The following is an 18,679-nucleotide window of genomic DNA, read 5'->3' as shown; positions in this document are numbered from 1 at the left end:
ATAAATGCATAAAGTAATTAGAATAAGACTTTGTAACTATGTATTACAAAGGCATCAGCTACAGTAAGCAGAATGATATGAAATGCAGGGTTTTTTCCTTCTATCTCCAAACATTCTGTACACTATCGAGGTGTGAAATCCAGAAGAATAAGAACTATGTATAGGTTTTTACATATTTAAATGTTTAAATTTCTCTTTGCTTTCCCACTTTGAAAATCTGAAATTACTATCTAGAATTCTTGAGAGAAATTTAAGTCACACTTGGCTATATCATAATTTAATGGCAATACAGCTTAAAGTGCATTTGGACTGTATGCAAAATGAGAATAGCTTTAAAAAATTACATAGTTTTCTTACGGACAAACCAAATAACTTGACTTTGATACTACTTGTAAATGTCAATCTGCAACACAGCACAGATTGTAGACAAAACAACGCAAGTACTGTGCTGGAAGCTACCTAATAAATCAACAACACCAACCCTTGAGTTTCAGACTGTCTTCACACAATAACACAAACAGCTGCCTTTTTTCCACTAACTGAAAAGAAGCTGAAAAAAATATCTCTGTATATGAGACAACAGCTGCAAACTATTCCTTTTGCTAACTGATGCATAACAATGGCACTGACATTGGTCTCAAAGATAAAAGATAGTGTTAACAGTGAAGAAGAGAAGTTGTAAAACCTCAAGGGAAAATACACAGGGCTGAGAATATGAAACCATAGACAGGAACCATCAGCTACCTAAAATGATAGACCAGCACATCACGTATTAAAAAAAAAACTAAAACACAAAGCCCTCATTAAATGAGAAAATTCAGTTAGCTACATATCTGATGACACTAAAAGTATGACTTAACATATCTACAGTTAAATAACAAGTATATTTTCCTCTATGGTAGACCGTAACTCAAAATAAATAGATCTTTCAACTCTTTCTATTGACAGTTAGTTTAGTCTATTTTGATTAAGTCTATGAACTCGATATTACTAATCTGATGTGTAAAGATTTGTTCTCACACATGGTTCTCCCTGTTCTTTCCCTTTCCTACATTTTACTATCTTAAACCTAAATGGGACCTTGCCTTAAGTCTAGTATGTGCCGAACTAGAATTCCATGGGCCTCTAGAGATTAAGTTAGAGAAATAAGACACTGCAGAACAGGAAAGTGTGGTTTTGTTTGTTTGTTTTTTTAAGAGACCATTTCCTCATGCACACATATACCAGTTCTTTTCAATTGCTTTTGGGGTTCAGGAAGAGTAACTTCAGGAAATAACTACCAAATGTCTTAAGTAATTTACTTGTAGACAATAACTTAGTCTTGAAGTCAGGTTTTGTTCACCTTCAAATAATTTTCATATTTCTTAAATCATATTCAAATTTCAAAGGATAAAGTTACCTGTTAAAGGACTGGTTTTGCATTGAAAGACTTGATAGTAAATATCAAGCCACATCTTGAGTTGGCAGTAAAAAGCATTTTAAAATATGACTGCCAGCAACAGCAAAAAGCTGATAAAATACTAAAAGCATACGCCCTATGTGACAACCTGCCCTCCTAAAGAAAACGCACACAAGCTACAATCCCTCTCCCCTTCAACCCTGCAAACCCCAGAATCTCAAAAATCCTAAGGAAGTAGCATCAATATATGCACTCCTCCCCCCAAAAAAACCACACACACCCCAAAAAACCCCAAACCAAAACCTCCAAACAAAAAAAACCCAAACAAACTTGGGTGGAGTCCCTATCCCAGCTTTGGATCAGCACTCCACCTGAACACTGAAAAATAACAAAAAGCATCCAATCATTATGAAGAGCATATCTACACAAACACTGTAGTAAAAACCATTACAAAATCACTTGTAGCAGACAGCTGCTCTGTCCATCAGCCTATATAAGATCTCAGTTGCCTTTTAGAAATGTGTAATTTATCTCTATTGCTTAAGAGTCTCTACAGCCAAAGTGTTTATATTAGGCTTGGGGGAATCCAGATATCATCACTTGTGTCAGATAGCATCAGGACACAGAAGATCCTCCTAGAAATGATTGCAGCTGCTCCCTTTTATTATGAAGAATATAAACCAGTCAGTCATACTTCAGTAGAATATGTATCAGTCATACTTCAGTGTCCTGCCGTCTTGAAGTCTCACCGGCTCCAGAGATGAGATCTTGCCTATCACCAGTAGTCAGTATGTTAACTTTGGAAACCATGTTTCTATTACTGCTCTAGTGGAAAGAATCCTATCAACATTGCTGTAAGGCATAGAAAGGAAAAATGCCCAACATCCACTTAGACTGAGACCAAACAGAAAGTGGTCCCACCAAAACCCATGGCAGGAAGGTAAATCACTCAGACTACAGCTAGGAGATTGCAGCACCAGACACTTTTATCCACACTCTTCATGCTGTCTAGTACTATGATTAGTGGCCACAAGGCTGCTGGGAATCCCTCCAAGAAGGATTCCCTTGACCAACTTTGGCTGCTCACCCTTACAGGGAGTGGTGGAAGAAAGGTAAAGCCTGGCATCTGCACAGATCAGCCTAAATAAGTAACGACTTTTTATTAGACCTGTCAGCCAAGCCCGTCTGGGTCAGTAGGGAACTAATAGTACATGTTAATGTCTTTTCTGTCCAGAAGTTGCCTTGAGATTCAAAGAAAATGAATATGCAAGCTTTCAGGACATTAAGAAAGCAAGCAGTGGACAGCAATGCTGTCCTGGCATACAGTTTTGATGCTATTGGGTGGACTTCTTCACAGCAAAATGCACATGATGGATTGGAGATCTGAAGTGATTGTCCATCATGGGAACTGTCTGCTCAGGCAATCTGATGAGCTTGTCCAAAGGCCAGAAGAGTCACCAAAGTTACCCTGAGCTGACAGTACTGTATACAAAAAAGAAGGAATAAATTCATGCAAGGATGTTTTTGTTCCAACCACTCTAGGGGGCTGCAGACCCACAATGAAAGGCCACAGAAGAAACGCGATGCACACTCAAGGAGCGAGAAGGCACAGAGCACACTGAGCTTGGAATCAAGAAGTTCTAAGCACTATGAAACCAAAACTGATGAAATAGAGACTACATTTCTTCTGAAGCAATGAAAGCCTTGCTTTCACCTGCATTTGTTCTACTGCACCGACTATGGCAAAACTGATTTCTTTCAAAATTCTCATTTATTTTTTTTTTTTTAAACCAAGTATCTTCAAAAGATATGGCCATGACAAAAAGCAAGGAAAAACATTCAGGTGCCCTTTTCAGGACACAAGCAGAATTTCACCTTCTCCCTAAACTAGTTATTTATTTTACTGTATTTATGTAGTTTACTGTAAACAGTATTTCTTTTTTGAAATCAGAGTAAATTAAGACAATTGCTTTTTTCCTACCTCATACTTAAAAGTCAGAAACAGTTAATTATACTAATGCCAGAAAGTCCCTCTTCAGTTTGAATTTGTATCTTTTGGAAACACTGCTTATCAAGCAAATTCCAAAGCATCAAAAGCAGCATTTGAGCAAACTGATTTCCAAATAGACCTTTCAAGCTTTTCCCTTGTTCTTTTTAACTTTGATTTAAAGAAAACCAGTGCTCCGTAGTACTACAAGCTGTACTAATGAAAGTCTTACTACTTGTCACTATGCATTTTCACAGACTAGCGTTCCCACCGCAAATATTATTTCACTAAGCTAGAAATTAATTATTGAAGTTTCAAAGAAAACTGATAGTGGTCGTCTTCATCCTTTAAATATAAATTATTCTATGTATAAAAATCTAAACATCAACAAAACCTGAATTTCCAGAATGGATAAGGAAAAGAGCAGCTGTTAAAAAAATCTTAAGTAAAAAAACCAAACCAAAACACAACCCCATACCAAAAGCAAACCATCAAACAAACCCAACAAACCTAAAAAACTAAAAAATCCCAGTAACAACAGTGAAGTTGGAGAGAGACTGTTTACAAGGGCACGTAGTGATAGGATGAGGGGTAATGGCCTTAAGCTGAAGGAGGGTAGATTCAGATTAGATAGTAGGAAGAAATTCTTCACTACAAGGGTGGTGAGGCACTGGAACAGGTTGCCCAGAGAAGTTGTGGGTGCCCCACCCCTGGTCTAGTGGAGAGTGTCCCTGCCCATAACAGGGGCTTTAAGGTCCCTTCCAACCCAAACCCTTCTATGATTCTAAATACGTTCTTTTGTATAGCTTCCCAATTCCTTTTATCAAAGACAGAAATGCAACTGGTATATCAATAATACATTTAACCCAAATTTGCTATCCAAGTATCATAAACAGAACTAGTAAAGAATCCTGTGCACATACATATATATAAAATTACATATATAATATTGCTGTGATATAGTAATCACTATCACTTACCCTGACAACATCTCAAATATAAGAATTCCTAGGGCCCACCAATCCACAGCTCTTCCATGGCCTTTGCTTTGTATAACTTCTGGTGCAAGGTACTCAGGAGTGCCACAGAGTGTCCATGTCCTGGGAGGAAAAGAAGAAAAAGAACCCCACAAAAAGCCCACAACAAAACCAGACTGAAGTGAAACTGAAATAACAGTAATAAAAACCAAAACAAAAAACAATCACACAGACAGGAAGCATCCAACAGATGCCTATGTATTTATTTTTCAGAGGAACAAGACAAAAAAAGAAAGACCTCCACAAGATTTAAAAAGACTGCTTTGATGATGTTTTCCAATTCTCCTGTAACAGAGATACATGGAAATTAAGAAACTTCTTGGCTGCAAGAAACATCCATGCACTGAATTTCCCGACTGCTGGTGTGGTAATCTATCCATTAGTCTATACATTGCTTTGAAATTATTAACAGGTTTTCATCCTGTAAGCTGCAGACCCTAGGATTCATGGACTACTTCTGACAGGCACAGCAAAAGGCAAGCTTATGGGCTTTTTCCAGCAAAAGGAAAAAATTTTCTTTAGGTGAAAAAAAAAAAAAAAACAAAAACAAAAAAGGAAAAAGGGAAGATAAAAAAATAGTAATTTTAATCCGTAAAGAGCTATAGACATAAGTAAGATCTTTTTACAATCTAAGTAACGTTTTTCCAATAGTATTGAAACATAACCTGTCATCACTCCCACAATATCCATTAAAAGGAAAATAATTAAAACCACAAAATGTTTAAGATACTCACAAGGTGTAGTTAAGCAAGTGTGAGATATGGAAGTAATACTATTTTTGATATATTTTAATGTCATTTTTAGTCATATATTTCTTAATGTACATTCAAGATATAAAAGTGTTATATTGCTACCTAATTCAAATGTATATTTCAAGTTCTATAAATTCATGAAATAAATTGAAGCTGGGGAGTTAATGTTTACAAAGACCAAATTACCATTTGAAACACTGAATAATCTGAAACAATTTCTTCCAGAAATGTGAAATCTTTGTGAAAATACCCATACAGAATTTGCTTGGCTTCACTACCTTGACTTATGTTTAAATACATGCTAGAGAAAAAAAACATGCTTTCATTCTGAATAAATTACACTTCCCTGATAGTAAGTCCAAAGTGGAAACTGTAAAAAAATGCTCATCAATTCAAGACAGGATAAAATAACAACAGAAAATAAGGGGGGGGAAGCATAGTGCATTTTAAGAAGAGTTCCAGTAAGAAATTACAACAAATATAGTCACAAAATTAATGGTCACTGCACATGATTTCTAACTTGCAGCAAAAGAAACGCTAACTTTGTAAGTGCAGGAAGAATCTTCTCCCAGACATGAATCAAACTAGTAACACGGTTCTGAACAAATGCATTAAGATGAATAGCAATCACTTTTAGAAGCAATACATACTTCTTTCAACTTTTAGTTTTTCCTACCACTGTTCTGCTAAACTTAACTAACCTTCTTTTTCCTAACCAGAAGTGGATATTCAAGATGCACCTACAGGGCATAATCTTTTTTTTTTTTTTAAAGACTAACTAATACACTTTTGAGATTGCAGAATTATTTTAAACAGTGCTTTTGACTGTTTTTTCTTTCTTTTTTTTCTTTTTGTTTGTTTGGTTTTTTTAAGCCTTAGCCTTGATTCATAAAAATAATTAAGATCAAGGAAGAGGAGCTGTACAGTCAGTCAAGACTTTAAATGAAGATTTATGATACACAGAATTAAATTTCTTTAGGCTTAATTTTAAGACAAAAGATAAATTACTCCAACTAAAGTGTCAGAATGCATTAGACACACTATGCACCCAAGTGCTCTGTGGTTCTTGAAACTACGTTATTAGTGTAAAGAACACATCTTCAATTTTTATCATAAAAGGGTGGCATAATTTTTATTGCTACAAAATTTAAACCCTCATTTTCCAAATCAAGCACAAGTAAAGAAAATTCTTATGTACAGCACTGCTTTACACACTACTGCCATCTAGCAGTTGCCTACATCAGTACTAGGTAATTAAGAAAAAACAACAAAGCTTTGCTGTCTTTTAAAACAAAATAGTCCCCCCCTCTCCCAAATTTAAAAAGCTGTATTGCAATCCATCATATGAATTTTTGTTCATACTGATTTAGCCAGCTCTACAAATGAGGCAGCTACCAGTTTTACTGTATTTGGGAAGGGCTGTACAAATAAAGCAGACAAGCCAGACAGTTTGTTTGCAGGACAATCCCCCCCTCAATGCTTTTCTCCCCCCAAAATTGCCAACACTATGAATATACAAATTCAACAAAGATGCAGTCTTTGGTGGCTTTCATCCCTTATCAAGATCGTTTAGGATACAAAAAAAAAAATCAGTTTAACACTTGACCATGACTTCCAGGACCCACATAGTTTGCTGGTGACAATGTAACTAAAATGCTCCTCGATTATCTTACAGGTTAATAACAAGATCTTTTTTATTTAAGCAAAAGGAAAACCGCAAATCCAGGAAAGGCCAACATAACTTGAAGTTCCCTAGTTGCACTACGAATTAAAAATTACCACCAGCAGGTCTTAGAAGTCTCTTAATTTCAATCAAGAAATTTATGGTTACTAACTACATAAAAACTTGGAAGAAGGTAAAATTCTTTGAGAGGCTGTGTATTTGTGCCATATAATCATGACTTGTATTTCCTCTTTTGTTGGTCATGAAGAACTATTTATTATTTTGGAAAACACATCAAGTAAATTCTATGAAAAGATCAAATTGTCTTAAGTATTTTTTAATTATTACTATTTCATGACTTGCATATTCATCTGAAACTCCAGATTATCCTTTTGAAAATAAATTAAAAAGCAGAAAAATAAGGACAGATTGTTTCCTTCAAACTGCTACAAAAATTCCACTGCTCTGGGTTCTCAAGATAAAGGCTGAAATACAGATAAGCAATAATTGATAAGGTTGAACATGTAATTTTAAAACATGAAAGTGAAACAAAGAATCTACTCTGGTCACAAAGATAAGCTATAAAATAATATTTGCGGGACTTGTTAACAGTATTATTCGAAGAAGTTAAGTCTCGATGATTAACGTATTTTAGCGTTCTACACTATTCAGGATCCATCTCTGTAGTCCCTGACAAGCTTCTTGCATATGAGCCAGAGATTAACAACAATGTCCTTTTTGGTGTTCTCTTCTGGAAGTTTCTCCATAATTACACTCAATAGAGATTGCTTTGTTTCCAGCCCACAAAAGTTTGTTCTGTGAGACAATCTTGCTTCTACAGTGACACACAATACACTTTACAAACAAGATTTGCTACTTCTTGTTTTGTTTTTTCCTTCTCTTCAAGTCCACTGTGCAGAATAGTCATGAGGTACATCCAGTTTAAGCAACAGTGCAGAAATATCCTCAAAATCTTTACGGGGTTTTTTTTTGTTGTTAGGAATTTAAACTGAGCAAACTAAAATTAACAGTGAGTAAAGAGCACCTTAATTGTAGATAGACATAGTGAACACTTCATCCTTTCACACACCATAGTGGGAAGAAAGGAAAATGCTTACAGAAAAATCTCAATTAAGCAACTACAGAATCATTCATAGGAAACCATATGTATCAAGAAATATGTACTTGTATTGAAGGTCTTCTGCAGACCATGTTTTATTTTACATGTCATGTTTCTCTAGGAACACAGTTGTTGGTCTTCAGTGGCATGCTTCCTCACAGCCATTTGAAAAACTTATATACTTTGTGTATTATTTTCACAATTCATGCACTCTATATATATGTATATATATACACACATACCCACGTACATACACGTAATGGTCACATGTTTAGATGTTTGCCATGTATAAAAATGACAAAACATCTCCTATACTTTAGGTCAAATAGTCTATGAAACAAAATAAGCTACTGGAGTACATTAGTGGATAAATTGCAGACAACTGTGTATTTTTTACAGGGACAAAAACAGCGTTGTGAAAATGACTACAGCTAGGAGGGTGAACACTACGTAGTCAGGGGGGAATAAAAGAAAAATCAGACTTGCATAGGTAACTACCATGCTCTAATTGATAAAGTCCTCGCTCCTTCCAACTTTGTACTCTGCATTTTATATTATTTGTTGTACATTTAGAGGTAAAGCAGGTACTGAATATAAAACTACTACAGCGTTCTATGATTCAGTTCAACACAAACTGATCAACTTCACCCTCCCTGTATCCCTCCCCATGCGCAGCAAGACAGGATGCAAAAAAACCCCAACTAAAACCAGTAGTGGTAACTTGTTTTGTTGTCCTACAACGTATTTGAACAAATTTACTTACAGACTCATCTTCCAGATTGAAAAATATACTTTGATGTGAACTATCACCTTATTTAATGAAAGGTTGTGCTTAAACCCACAGAAATCCAAATTAAGAATAACCACTAAGTGGCAGTATCTACATATGAGAAGGAAGTCATAAGAATTTGTATGAAAATGTCTTATAAAGAGATCACCCTACTTTTTTACATGGAAGTAGCCTTACCTCTTCCAGCAAAAAGTTATTCTGATTTAAAACCAAAATATTAAAAAAAAAAAAAAAAAGACACCAGCATTTGTAGACCTATCTGCTTGCCCAGTAGAAATTGAATTCAATCAAACATATTGATATTAAAACATGGTTTTAAAACAGACTTTTAGACCTTAAGGGTGAATAGAATCAGCATATTTCTTAGCTGCCTACAATTCTTCTGTGCTGAGGCAACCCAGCCAGCACTGCGAGCCTGTAACCCATAGGGAAGCAACCTTTATGACCTCCATAACACGACTTGATCTGTCACATCTGACTTTTACTTCCTAAGGGATCCATTAAGAGTAGATCCCTCAGATCCACCTTCATTTCAAATTGATCTTGTAGAATGCTGCCCCCACCATTCCCACCGAACTGCTGGAAAAGCAGCATCAAATAGGTAGAACAGATGAGCACCTGTGTGATGCTTAACTCGCTTACTAAGCTGCCTCAACTAGAACAATAAGATAGGTGGCCCAAGGGCATAATACCAAACCTTGTGACCCGCTTTTCTTTATGACAGGCTAGTTTTTTCCTCCCTTATTTTCAGTCCCAGTAATGGCTCTTCCTTCCTTTTAAGGAGGTGTATTATAATCTTGGAAGGGTAGTTCAAACAGAGAGAACCAAGAAATTACTGGGGAAAAAATCTCTGCATTATCAAAAAGGTTACATACACTGGTAAAACAGATAGAAGTATTCTAGAAGTTACAGTTAAATATACACTTCTGCTGAAGCTGGCCTTATTGTTTCTGTCTTTGCAGTTTCATTTTAGCAACAGGCTAGTGAAAATACAGTATCCAGTTTTAAAGTGTTATTCCCACATTTCAAAAATCTCTCTCAAAGAAGAGCAGAAGGAAACAACTTGTATGGAAGATCAATGTCTCATTTAACGTACTGATGTACACGTGTCAATATTTACTCATTTTACTTCACTGAACTCTCTTTTTACAAGATAACTGCTGACAACTTAAATATACATACCTACTCATATAAAATATTTTTCTATGGTAGCTTATCTGTAATATTGCTCCTAGTTATACCTAAGGTGTAATACTGATTTCCATACAGCTATTTTAAGACTGTCATTTCCTTCATATTGAAGGATTTGACATGCGTGAACCACACAGACTATTAAGTGAAATGCTGAGCTCTGAAATCAAACTTTTTTTTCTTCCAACTGTAATTACGTTTTGCACGTTAAAGCGTAACAAAAACCCACTTACCTATCCACCAGCTTTTTAGCAAATCCAAAATCAGTAAGCTTGATATGTCCTTCTTTGTCTAGTAATATGTTTTCAGGTTTTAAGTCCCTGTAAACTATTTCTTTGGAGTGCAAGTATTCTATTGCACAAATAATTTCTGTTGAGTAAAACAGTCCTGTGCTGTTGTTGAAACGCCCCATGTTGCGCAGATAACTAAAAAGTTCTCCTCCTGGCACATATTCCATTAACATGTATAAAAAACGTTCATCATGGTTGGTCCAAAATCTGTAATAAAAATATTATTTCATTGAATAAACAAATTCTCTCTCAATTCACTTTAGAAGTAAATTTCTGTAAAATTATCTCTGTTGCTCCAACTACATACATAATTAATTTATGGTTCTTATTCTGCAAATATTAAACTCCCGAGAATCTATTAGGATTACATAACAGACATTCAAGTAGGTGACTTAATCTGATAAGTAAAACAGATAGTTCAGGATGTGCACAGCACAGGCTAACAGAGACAATCTAAATGATAGACTTGGTTGCATTGTACAAAACAGGTCACTGCTAAGCACCTAATAACTGACGTAGCATACTGCCAGTCTGCTAAGAGCAGATAATTGTTACACACCTTACATGTTACTTAATCAAATATTGCCAAAGTGAAGGGAGGTAAGCAGAATATGCTTTTGTAAAAAGATGTTCATGACAATATGTTCAAAACCAGAATACCAGAGGGTTCTCCTTCCCCGCTCCTAATCCTTCCTCCCCAAAAATATATAACCCCAACCAATAAGCATCAGATTACAATGCTTATTCTTCTACAGTATCTTTAACAAACGCAAAAGAAAAGCAAAAATGACAGCAAACCAAGATTGATTTCTGTGCCTCAGAACTAACCTAATGAGAAATACCTTCCACACCTCAGACTGTTTCCCTTAATCTAAGAACTATTACTGTGGTACGTTCATTACTAGTGCAGTAAAGAGCAGCTAAGGAAGAAAGAAAATCATTCCATGTGGCTTAAAATAAGTATCTGGTAATGTCTTGAAGAATACTCTACCATTTTAAAACGAACAGCTATCCCTATTACCACGATAACAGATAAAGAACACTGTATCCCTATCTACTTTAATGATACAAGGACAGAAGTTCCTTTAGTTTCTAATAACTGCTTCTGCAGCATCACAAGAATGGAAATATCAAATATCTTTTTCTTTTTTTTCCCCTTCATTAGCTGGTTCTTAATCAAGGCACAGAGTCTCAAGAAAGATAAGCAAAGCAAACTGAGCTCCCAAACCTATGAGGGACTTTTGCTCAGTAAGATTTTCTTTCTCGATACCAGCACTGAGGGCAACCAAGAAAATGAGACAGACTCAGACATCAGCAACAGTCCCTCCATTTCTTCAAAATGATGAAGGAACAGAGCCCATTCTTGCTTTTTGCTTTTACAGCACTACTTCCCTATCACAAAGTCATCAATATCATTAATTGGCTATTGATTATGTTCTAGTATCTTTATTGACTATGTAAAAACACTCTTGAGATATATAGGAATATATAGGAAGGATGAACACCAGAAATAAATTATGTGCATCATTACCTTAAAATTCTCCATCATAAAGTGCTAAAACTAGACCGTATTATGCTGCACTGGCACACAATCCTTGTTTTGCAACCAGAGGGAGATACTATCTATGCTTAAGGTGGTGACACTAATTGAAAATATAACAACCAGACTGTGTAGATAAAACAGTTCCAAGGCACTGAAGCAGAACTATATAGAAAAATTTTTCTCCTTTTTGCTGATCAATTGTAGTCAAAGAATTCATAGAACAAAACCACGTATTGGTCGGGGAGGAGGTGGCTGAAAAAAGCTGTTAGCCACACAAAAAGCTGCAGGAAGCTTTATTTGTTATACAGTCAACGATAATCATACATGAATGCTTGTTTAACCTAAAGCACACAAATATTAACACGACAAAAATTTAACTACCTCATTTCAGCTAGGTTGCTTTGAGTCTCCTTTGACAAAGGACAAAGGCAGCACATGGACAATTACATGAGCATAGCTGATGCAGCATCTCATTGAACATGTCAACAGAAAAGACAGAGCTAGAAGACATGAAGAATCTTTGCCTTGCACACAAGTGAACTTCCATTTGAATTGTGTCCTTCCTTTGGCAACGTTAAAATCTGGTATTTTGGAAATAAGGCATGAACAAAATCCAGGAAAACTTATCAATTTGGATTTTTGATCACTTCTGTATGGACACAAATCGTCAAATCCCTGTCTCGGACTTCTCACCCAAGTTTATTCCTACACTTGCTGCACTGTTCTAGATGCACAGATGTACTGGGGTTTTTTTGTTTGGTTGGTTTTGGTAGGGGTTTTTTTTGGGGGTGGCGGTTGTGTTTTTCTTTTTAAATAATTTATGTATGTACAACACCCTGTTCCATCTATTTTTAACTAGTCTAACCAGATGTACTCAGCCTCTCCATCTTGCTTTCCTACACGCATCTCAAGCTCCACATACCCTAGAACTCATCTTACTGATAGTATGCCACACACAGGATTTCTGAACAATGGCTGGAAACTAATAGCATCATGATGCTGGAAAAGGTAACAGCACACCAGGGAAGAAGCGTCCTTCTGCAGGGCTCTTTCCGTCTTTCGTATGCCTACCACGCTTTTGCCTCTTCTTTTCCCTGTGATACTTTCTTAGCCCTGGAAGGAGGCTGCACTGCAGGCAGCTAGAGATTAACTAAGGCTAATTTTGTCTATTTCTATGTAAAACTGATTAAGGCAGGTAAACACAAACCAAATCTTGGTCAATGGTCCTTTATCCATGCATGAGAAAATATAAATGGAAATTAACCATGCAATTAGCCAGAGGTTTAGTTATCCCGTTAATAAATACGGACTCAAATACACAAAAGGCACTGTAGTGCTGTGAACAGAAAAGCATGATGCCTTCTCTCCTTAATAAAGGGATCATTAGAATCATCACACTTCCACTAAAGTATTGTTCGTGAACTGTGTTTATAACATGTTTCTCAATAGGTTCCATCATTTAACCTCAAATATGGGAATAAAGAAACCCAAGAAGTGCTGCAGTCATTTAGCTCTTTGAAAATAAAGTTTGCAAAAGCAAAGTTCACAAAAGTTTTCAAAAAGCAGATATAGTCTAATTATATCTTTATCTACATATCCACAGGAAACATATGTAGAAATACTTGTTTTCTCACCATTCTAACATTAAGAATCATTGCAGAAGTAATTTTGATGAGACAATTCTAACATTTCATTAGTAATTTTCCTTTCACTTAAAAAAAATTCTCTTCTGCAGTAGGAAAGTAAGAGACAGAGTAAAGCTACAGCGTAAAAGTAAAACTTATAATAAATTATTGCTTAAATGTTTAAATTATGCCTCTTGACTTGAAATTCTTGCTTCTTCTATAATAATATTTTAGTCTGAAGTCTATTTTAGTCTAGACTACATAACAGAAATCAAATGCACGGTGTTGTTTAAGTACACAAGAACTTGCAATGAGACTCTGGAACACTTTAGCTGCCCTTTATGTATGAGTTAGATGAATTTGAAAAATACAACAACTTACAATCTGATCAAAAAAGGGTGGTTAACCTCTTTCAAGACTGACTTTTCATTGTGCACATGTTGTTCTTGCTTCAGTCGAATGACATCAGGAATGCTCATTACTTTCAGTGCAAAGTAACGTTTGGCCATTTTTTCCTTCACCAGATGAACACGCCCAAAGGTACCCGTGCCTGGAAAGTCAAAGAAGAAACATCAACTTATTGTAAAAATGAAAAGAAAAAAAAAAAAGGGCAAAGATAATAAAAAAATTATAAAATAAAATTAAATCCTACAGGAACTCAGTTCCTGTGTTTTTGTTGTCGTCCCCAGTCATCTGTCCGGTCATGTCATGTGTGTCGTCCCCCCGTCAATGTATCAGTATTACATTTTATACCTGGTTTTACACAATTTTTTTCTTGTGTTTTCTCAATTTTTAGTGATAATGACTTAGTAAGAATAATGGTATTGTGATACTGCCACTCTGGCTAGATACGGGAAACATTTCTTGCAAAGAGAAATGGTCCTGAGAAAGGTAAGGAAGATGTACAAAAAAACCAACTAAGTAATAAATAAGATTCAAATGCAGCCAATATAAATTAAACAAGCAAAACTGTTCTCAAGTGCAGAAGAAAGGCTGGGAGACATTCTCTTAAATTTCAGAGATCAGTTTTAACTTTGATCAGGTGGGGAGGGGGGGATAAACTCAAAAGTAGCATTCAGTTTATTATATCCACAGTGTGTGGCATAAAAGAAAAAAAAAATCATCACTGACCTAGGATGTAATGTTCAATGGTAATGGATTTAATAATTCCTCAACACAAAAAACTACTTTCCATATATTATTTATTAAACCAAGGTAGCTAAGAATTAATCAGGGTTTAAAATGTAAGAACTCATAACACAAAGAGTACAGAATAAACAGAAATTATGACAACAACAACAAAAAAAAACCCAAAATATTTATCTACCAAGGTCAGTGACTGAGAGCAGCTGTCTGCAATTATTCATGTAAGGACATTATTCCCTTAAATGTGCACAGAGAGGTGAAGTAATTCAATAGAACACAGGAGTGATGGGAAAAATATACTGACCCTTCTAAAACAAAAAAAAAAATCTGCTTAGAGTGCCGCATCATTACATCACATGGAAACACTAGATTTCAGACACCTTTTGTTTGAAGTTAATGAATTCCTTTTTCAATTCACTCTTACAATATAAAAGGAAAATAAAAACATATTGTCTTTTAAGTAATGTATTATACATTTCTCTATTCAATACAGTAATCATTGAAGTTCCTTTCAAGTGCATTGCACTCAAGACAATTATACATAGCTGAACTGAGGGTTTTTTTAGTTTGAAATTAAAGTTAAAACTAGCACATTTAGCCATGCTTCTATTTGTACTGCAGCATAGTGTTATACATTTGAAGATGAACACACATTTGAGCTCATTGGGTGGTTGTTCATTGTGTTTTCACTCATTAAACAATGCCATGTAGGTTCCATTAGAACAGTACACCAGATATTTTTAATTCTATTCTCTGACAGAAATATGTGCCACTATAAAGGACGCTTGGCATTCAAACCAATTGCCTAACTTGTAAAAGGTCACTCTCTTTTTGAGAAACGCCTTTCAAAAAAATCAAAACCTTATACTTAAGCTCACAATCATCCCCTTCATTGCACAAAGCCCAGGAAGGCAGCCCACAGACCTGTTTCAGCATTATTAACTGGTACGTCAATAGATTTCAGGTTGTGCCAACCAGTTACAATCAACCTATACTAAAAGACAATTTTCTAAGACATGTAGCAGGTGCAGGGAGATGATTACGTACATGAAAGGAAATAGATTTTTGAGAGGCAGCAGGGTGGGGGGGATATAAAAAATGAACTTCCAAAACTGCATTCCTTGAGGAGGGGAGAAAAAAACAAGGGAGTTTTCCCCTCTAGTACAGTCAAGTAACTTGAGAATTTAATTAAAAAAAAGAAATAAAATTGTTTTCTGTGTACGTATTCTCAGTTAAAACATTTAAATTTTGAGTTATTCTTTCCAGTCATTTGTAATACTGTTTAAGAACAAAACAAAATACTCATATTACAAACTAGAAACTAACAATTTCAGCAATCTAGTTTTATGGAACTTGCAGCTCTGGTATCAATACTGCTTTTGAAACTGGCTTTCGAGATAAAACTTCTCACTACACAAACCCATGAAGGATTACAGTTGTCCAACCACAAAAGATTCTATCAAAGTAGTGCTATGTTCCCACCTGTCCTGAGTTACAGTTCTTTAACCATGAAAACTGTGAACAGGTCTCAAATAAAGCCTGCTGTTACAGTGAAGTAAGCCACTAGGTTACCCTGGAAAATTTATCATGCAATTAAATCCTTTAACAATGCAGTCACATTACATGACTATACCTGTAAACAGTCTTATTTTCACAGGGATGGGCTCCTGCAGTAAAAAAAAAACAACATAGAAAAAAGTCCCAAAAGCTTCCAAGCAGAGCCATCTGTTCAAGCTACATAAAATACTTATTTACATCTTTGCTGAATGCATAGACAAAAAAAAAAAACAACTTAGGTTATTTCAGAATTAGGAGCTGAAATTTAAGTTCTGAGTAAAAACACTGACAAGAATAACTACAGGCTATTGCACACCAAAACTAAAAGGCATCTTAAATTTTAAAGACTTCTAAATGTGGACTCAGGGAAATTAACCATACCAACCCCAGAAGTAAGTGCTGGTTTATATGCATTTTGATACTTGTATGAACAAAGTGCTTCCATAGACATACTCAACAGGAAAGTCAGAAGTGAACACATACCTAATTGTTCCTAGGTGTCTAGTGATCTCAGGTTTCATGACTTGTTCTACTTGTGCTACAAATTTTTATTTTAGAATGCTTTAATTTTTCATTGTGCTATTGGTCTAACTTTACAAATGGTGCTGCTCAGAAACAACAACAGTAACAACAGTAGCAATCCCAAGTTCCATCCATTTTCAAAAGCAGGACCTGTCGGGGACTTATTTAGCAATAGTTCTAACTTTGGAAACATGGCCTCTTTAAAAACATCTCTGCCAGGAGCTGCAAAGCCTGGCAGGCTATTCCAGAGTAGTGGCAAGCACTTAATCTTGACAGCCTCCGGAAAAACCAGAAGACCACACAGACGGGTGAGAACATACAACCTCCCTAACCAGTTTTATTGCTGAACTGATTGCAGGCAGTCTTTTTTTCCAAACATCTTTAGCCCAATTTCAAGCAACTACGGAAAATCAAGAAGACAATACAGATCAAGAAGTCATCTAACATTTGTTTTCATACATCTCATAACATGAATTTTCTCCCATTCAAGCCTTCTCAGAAAATCCATTAGGCCTACATCAGTTGGTAGTGACAGTACCCAGACACACAACCACCACCCTTCCGGCACTTTTGACAAACAATATACTCTCTTAAAATCCTAAAGAAAATAACAGTGATGTCCTGGAATTTGCTTACACCATTTAAGCTGTTCAGTCAAACTCCTCTCACTGCAAATAGAAACAGAGAGAATATCGTGAGTACTATGTATTTTTTCAACCAAGAAAAAAAAAGACTTAAACCATGTGGGGCCATTAACAACGGGGAGCAGGGGAACTTGCTGAAACTTAAAACCAGTTGTATAGAAGTATGCAAATGGAGTTTAATTTATGCCTTTGCACAGCCACATACGGGACTAATTGTTGAGCTTTTTTTATGCTTAGCCAATCTTCAGACAACCAGCTAAAGTTTGCATACAAAGATGACTACAATTCAAATACCTCACTTCAAACTTTTGGTCTGGATCTCCTGCTTCTGTTTTTAGTCATTTCTGCAGAGATTTTTAAAATTCTCTTCCTTGCAAGTAGGGGGAGGAGGGGAGGAATGGGATGGGACCCGATGGTCAAGGTAGGAGGCTGCAATAAGGTATTGTTATGGTTGTTTAGCACAGTCAAGAAAATCTAGCTGTTGTATAAAATCAGTTCTTACTGTTCTGACTAGGTAGAAATTCTGCCCCTCACATTCATGGAAAGAAAAATAAAAAAATCGAAGCAGTGAAGTGGCAGCATGTAGGATAGAGGCTCAGCTCTACAGATTTGAGGGAAAGTTTCTGGAAGCAGAAAAAAGGCAGGGTTACTAGTCTTCTATCAAAGCACCACTGCCTCCTGCCCTCCAGGAAGGGGACACTAAGCTTATGAATAGTTTCTGTTAATACCCATGAAAGAACTGTTCAATTTTTTGCCCTGATCACCTCAGAGCTCAGCTGTGTGAACTGGCTAAATTCAATCTTTTGTGAGAGATAAGTGAACATTCCTCAGGATTACTTTAACATAGAAATTTTCTGTACTTGTCCATCTTGCACATAATAAAGAAAGGAAATACAGTGTTTACAGATTTGCACAATGTTCTACTGACATGTATTTAATGTTTAGTTAAAACCAAGAGAATTTGTGTACCATTCAGGATGAGCCCTGGGATCTACCAAGTACTATTCTGTTGAAGGAAGACTAGTAGCTACACACAGATGCATGCATACCCCTACCTGTCTCTTTTTATTATAGCATATAATGCCAGAGTTTTAGGACAAAAATGTACTTACATCAGAAAATTATATTTCACGAAAACAGTTGTTATTAGAAGGTCTAAAGGAGGATTTGCAGTTTATTTGTTTTCCCCATGCTAAGGCATACAGCAAATGAAGGTTTCTGGCCACCAGTAACAAAAGCAAGTGAAGAGTGCCCATGCTGTTTGCAACATGCAACAACACAATTGAAGATTTTCAGGACTAAACGGGCAAACAGAATAAAACACGCAAAATGTTAACCACTAATCCAGTATAATCTGTTTACAACAAAAACAATAAAATTTTTGGATGTCTTTGCAAATTTAATGTGGTTGCA

The 18,679-nt window shown here is 35.8% G+C and overlaps 1 protein-coding gene across 2 annotated transcripts in view; it reads right to left on the bottom strand.

The window, feature by feature from the left end:
* PRKX (protein kinase cAMP-dependent X-linked catalytic subunit) overlaps positions 1 to 18,679 on the bottom strand; it is a 60,752-nt gene that overhangs the window by 16,011 nt on the left and 26,062 nt on the right. For both annotated transcript variants that reach the window (XM_075736363.1, XM_075736355.1), the window contains exons 2-4: positions 13,779 to 13,947; positions 10,173 to 10,436; positions 4,367 to 4,486 (exon numbers count right to left, since the gene is read on the bottom strand). In XM_075736363.1, the coding sequence (XP_075592478.1) occupies positions 4,367 to 4,486; positions 10,173 to 10,436; positions 13,779 to 13,947 (553 nt within the window). The remainder of the gene's footprint in view (positions 1 to 4,366; positions 4,487 to 10,172; positions 10,437 to 13,778; positions 13,948 to 18,679) is intronic.

Source organism: Balearica regulorum, chromosome 1 (genome assembly GCF_011004875.1).
Source record: "Balearica regulorum gibbericeps isolate bBalReg1 chromosome 1, bBalReg1.pri, whole genome shotgun sequence".
NCBI lineage: Eukaryota > Metazoa > Chordata > Aves > Gruiformes > Gruidae > Balearica > Balearica regulorum.
This window is presented reverse-complemented; position numbering and strand designations above follow the sequence as displayed.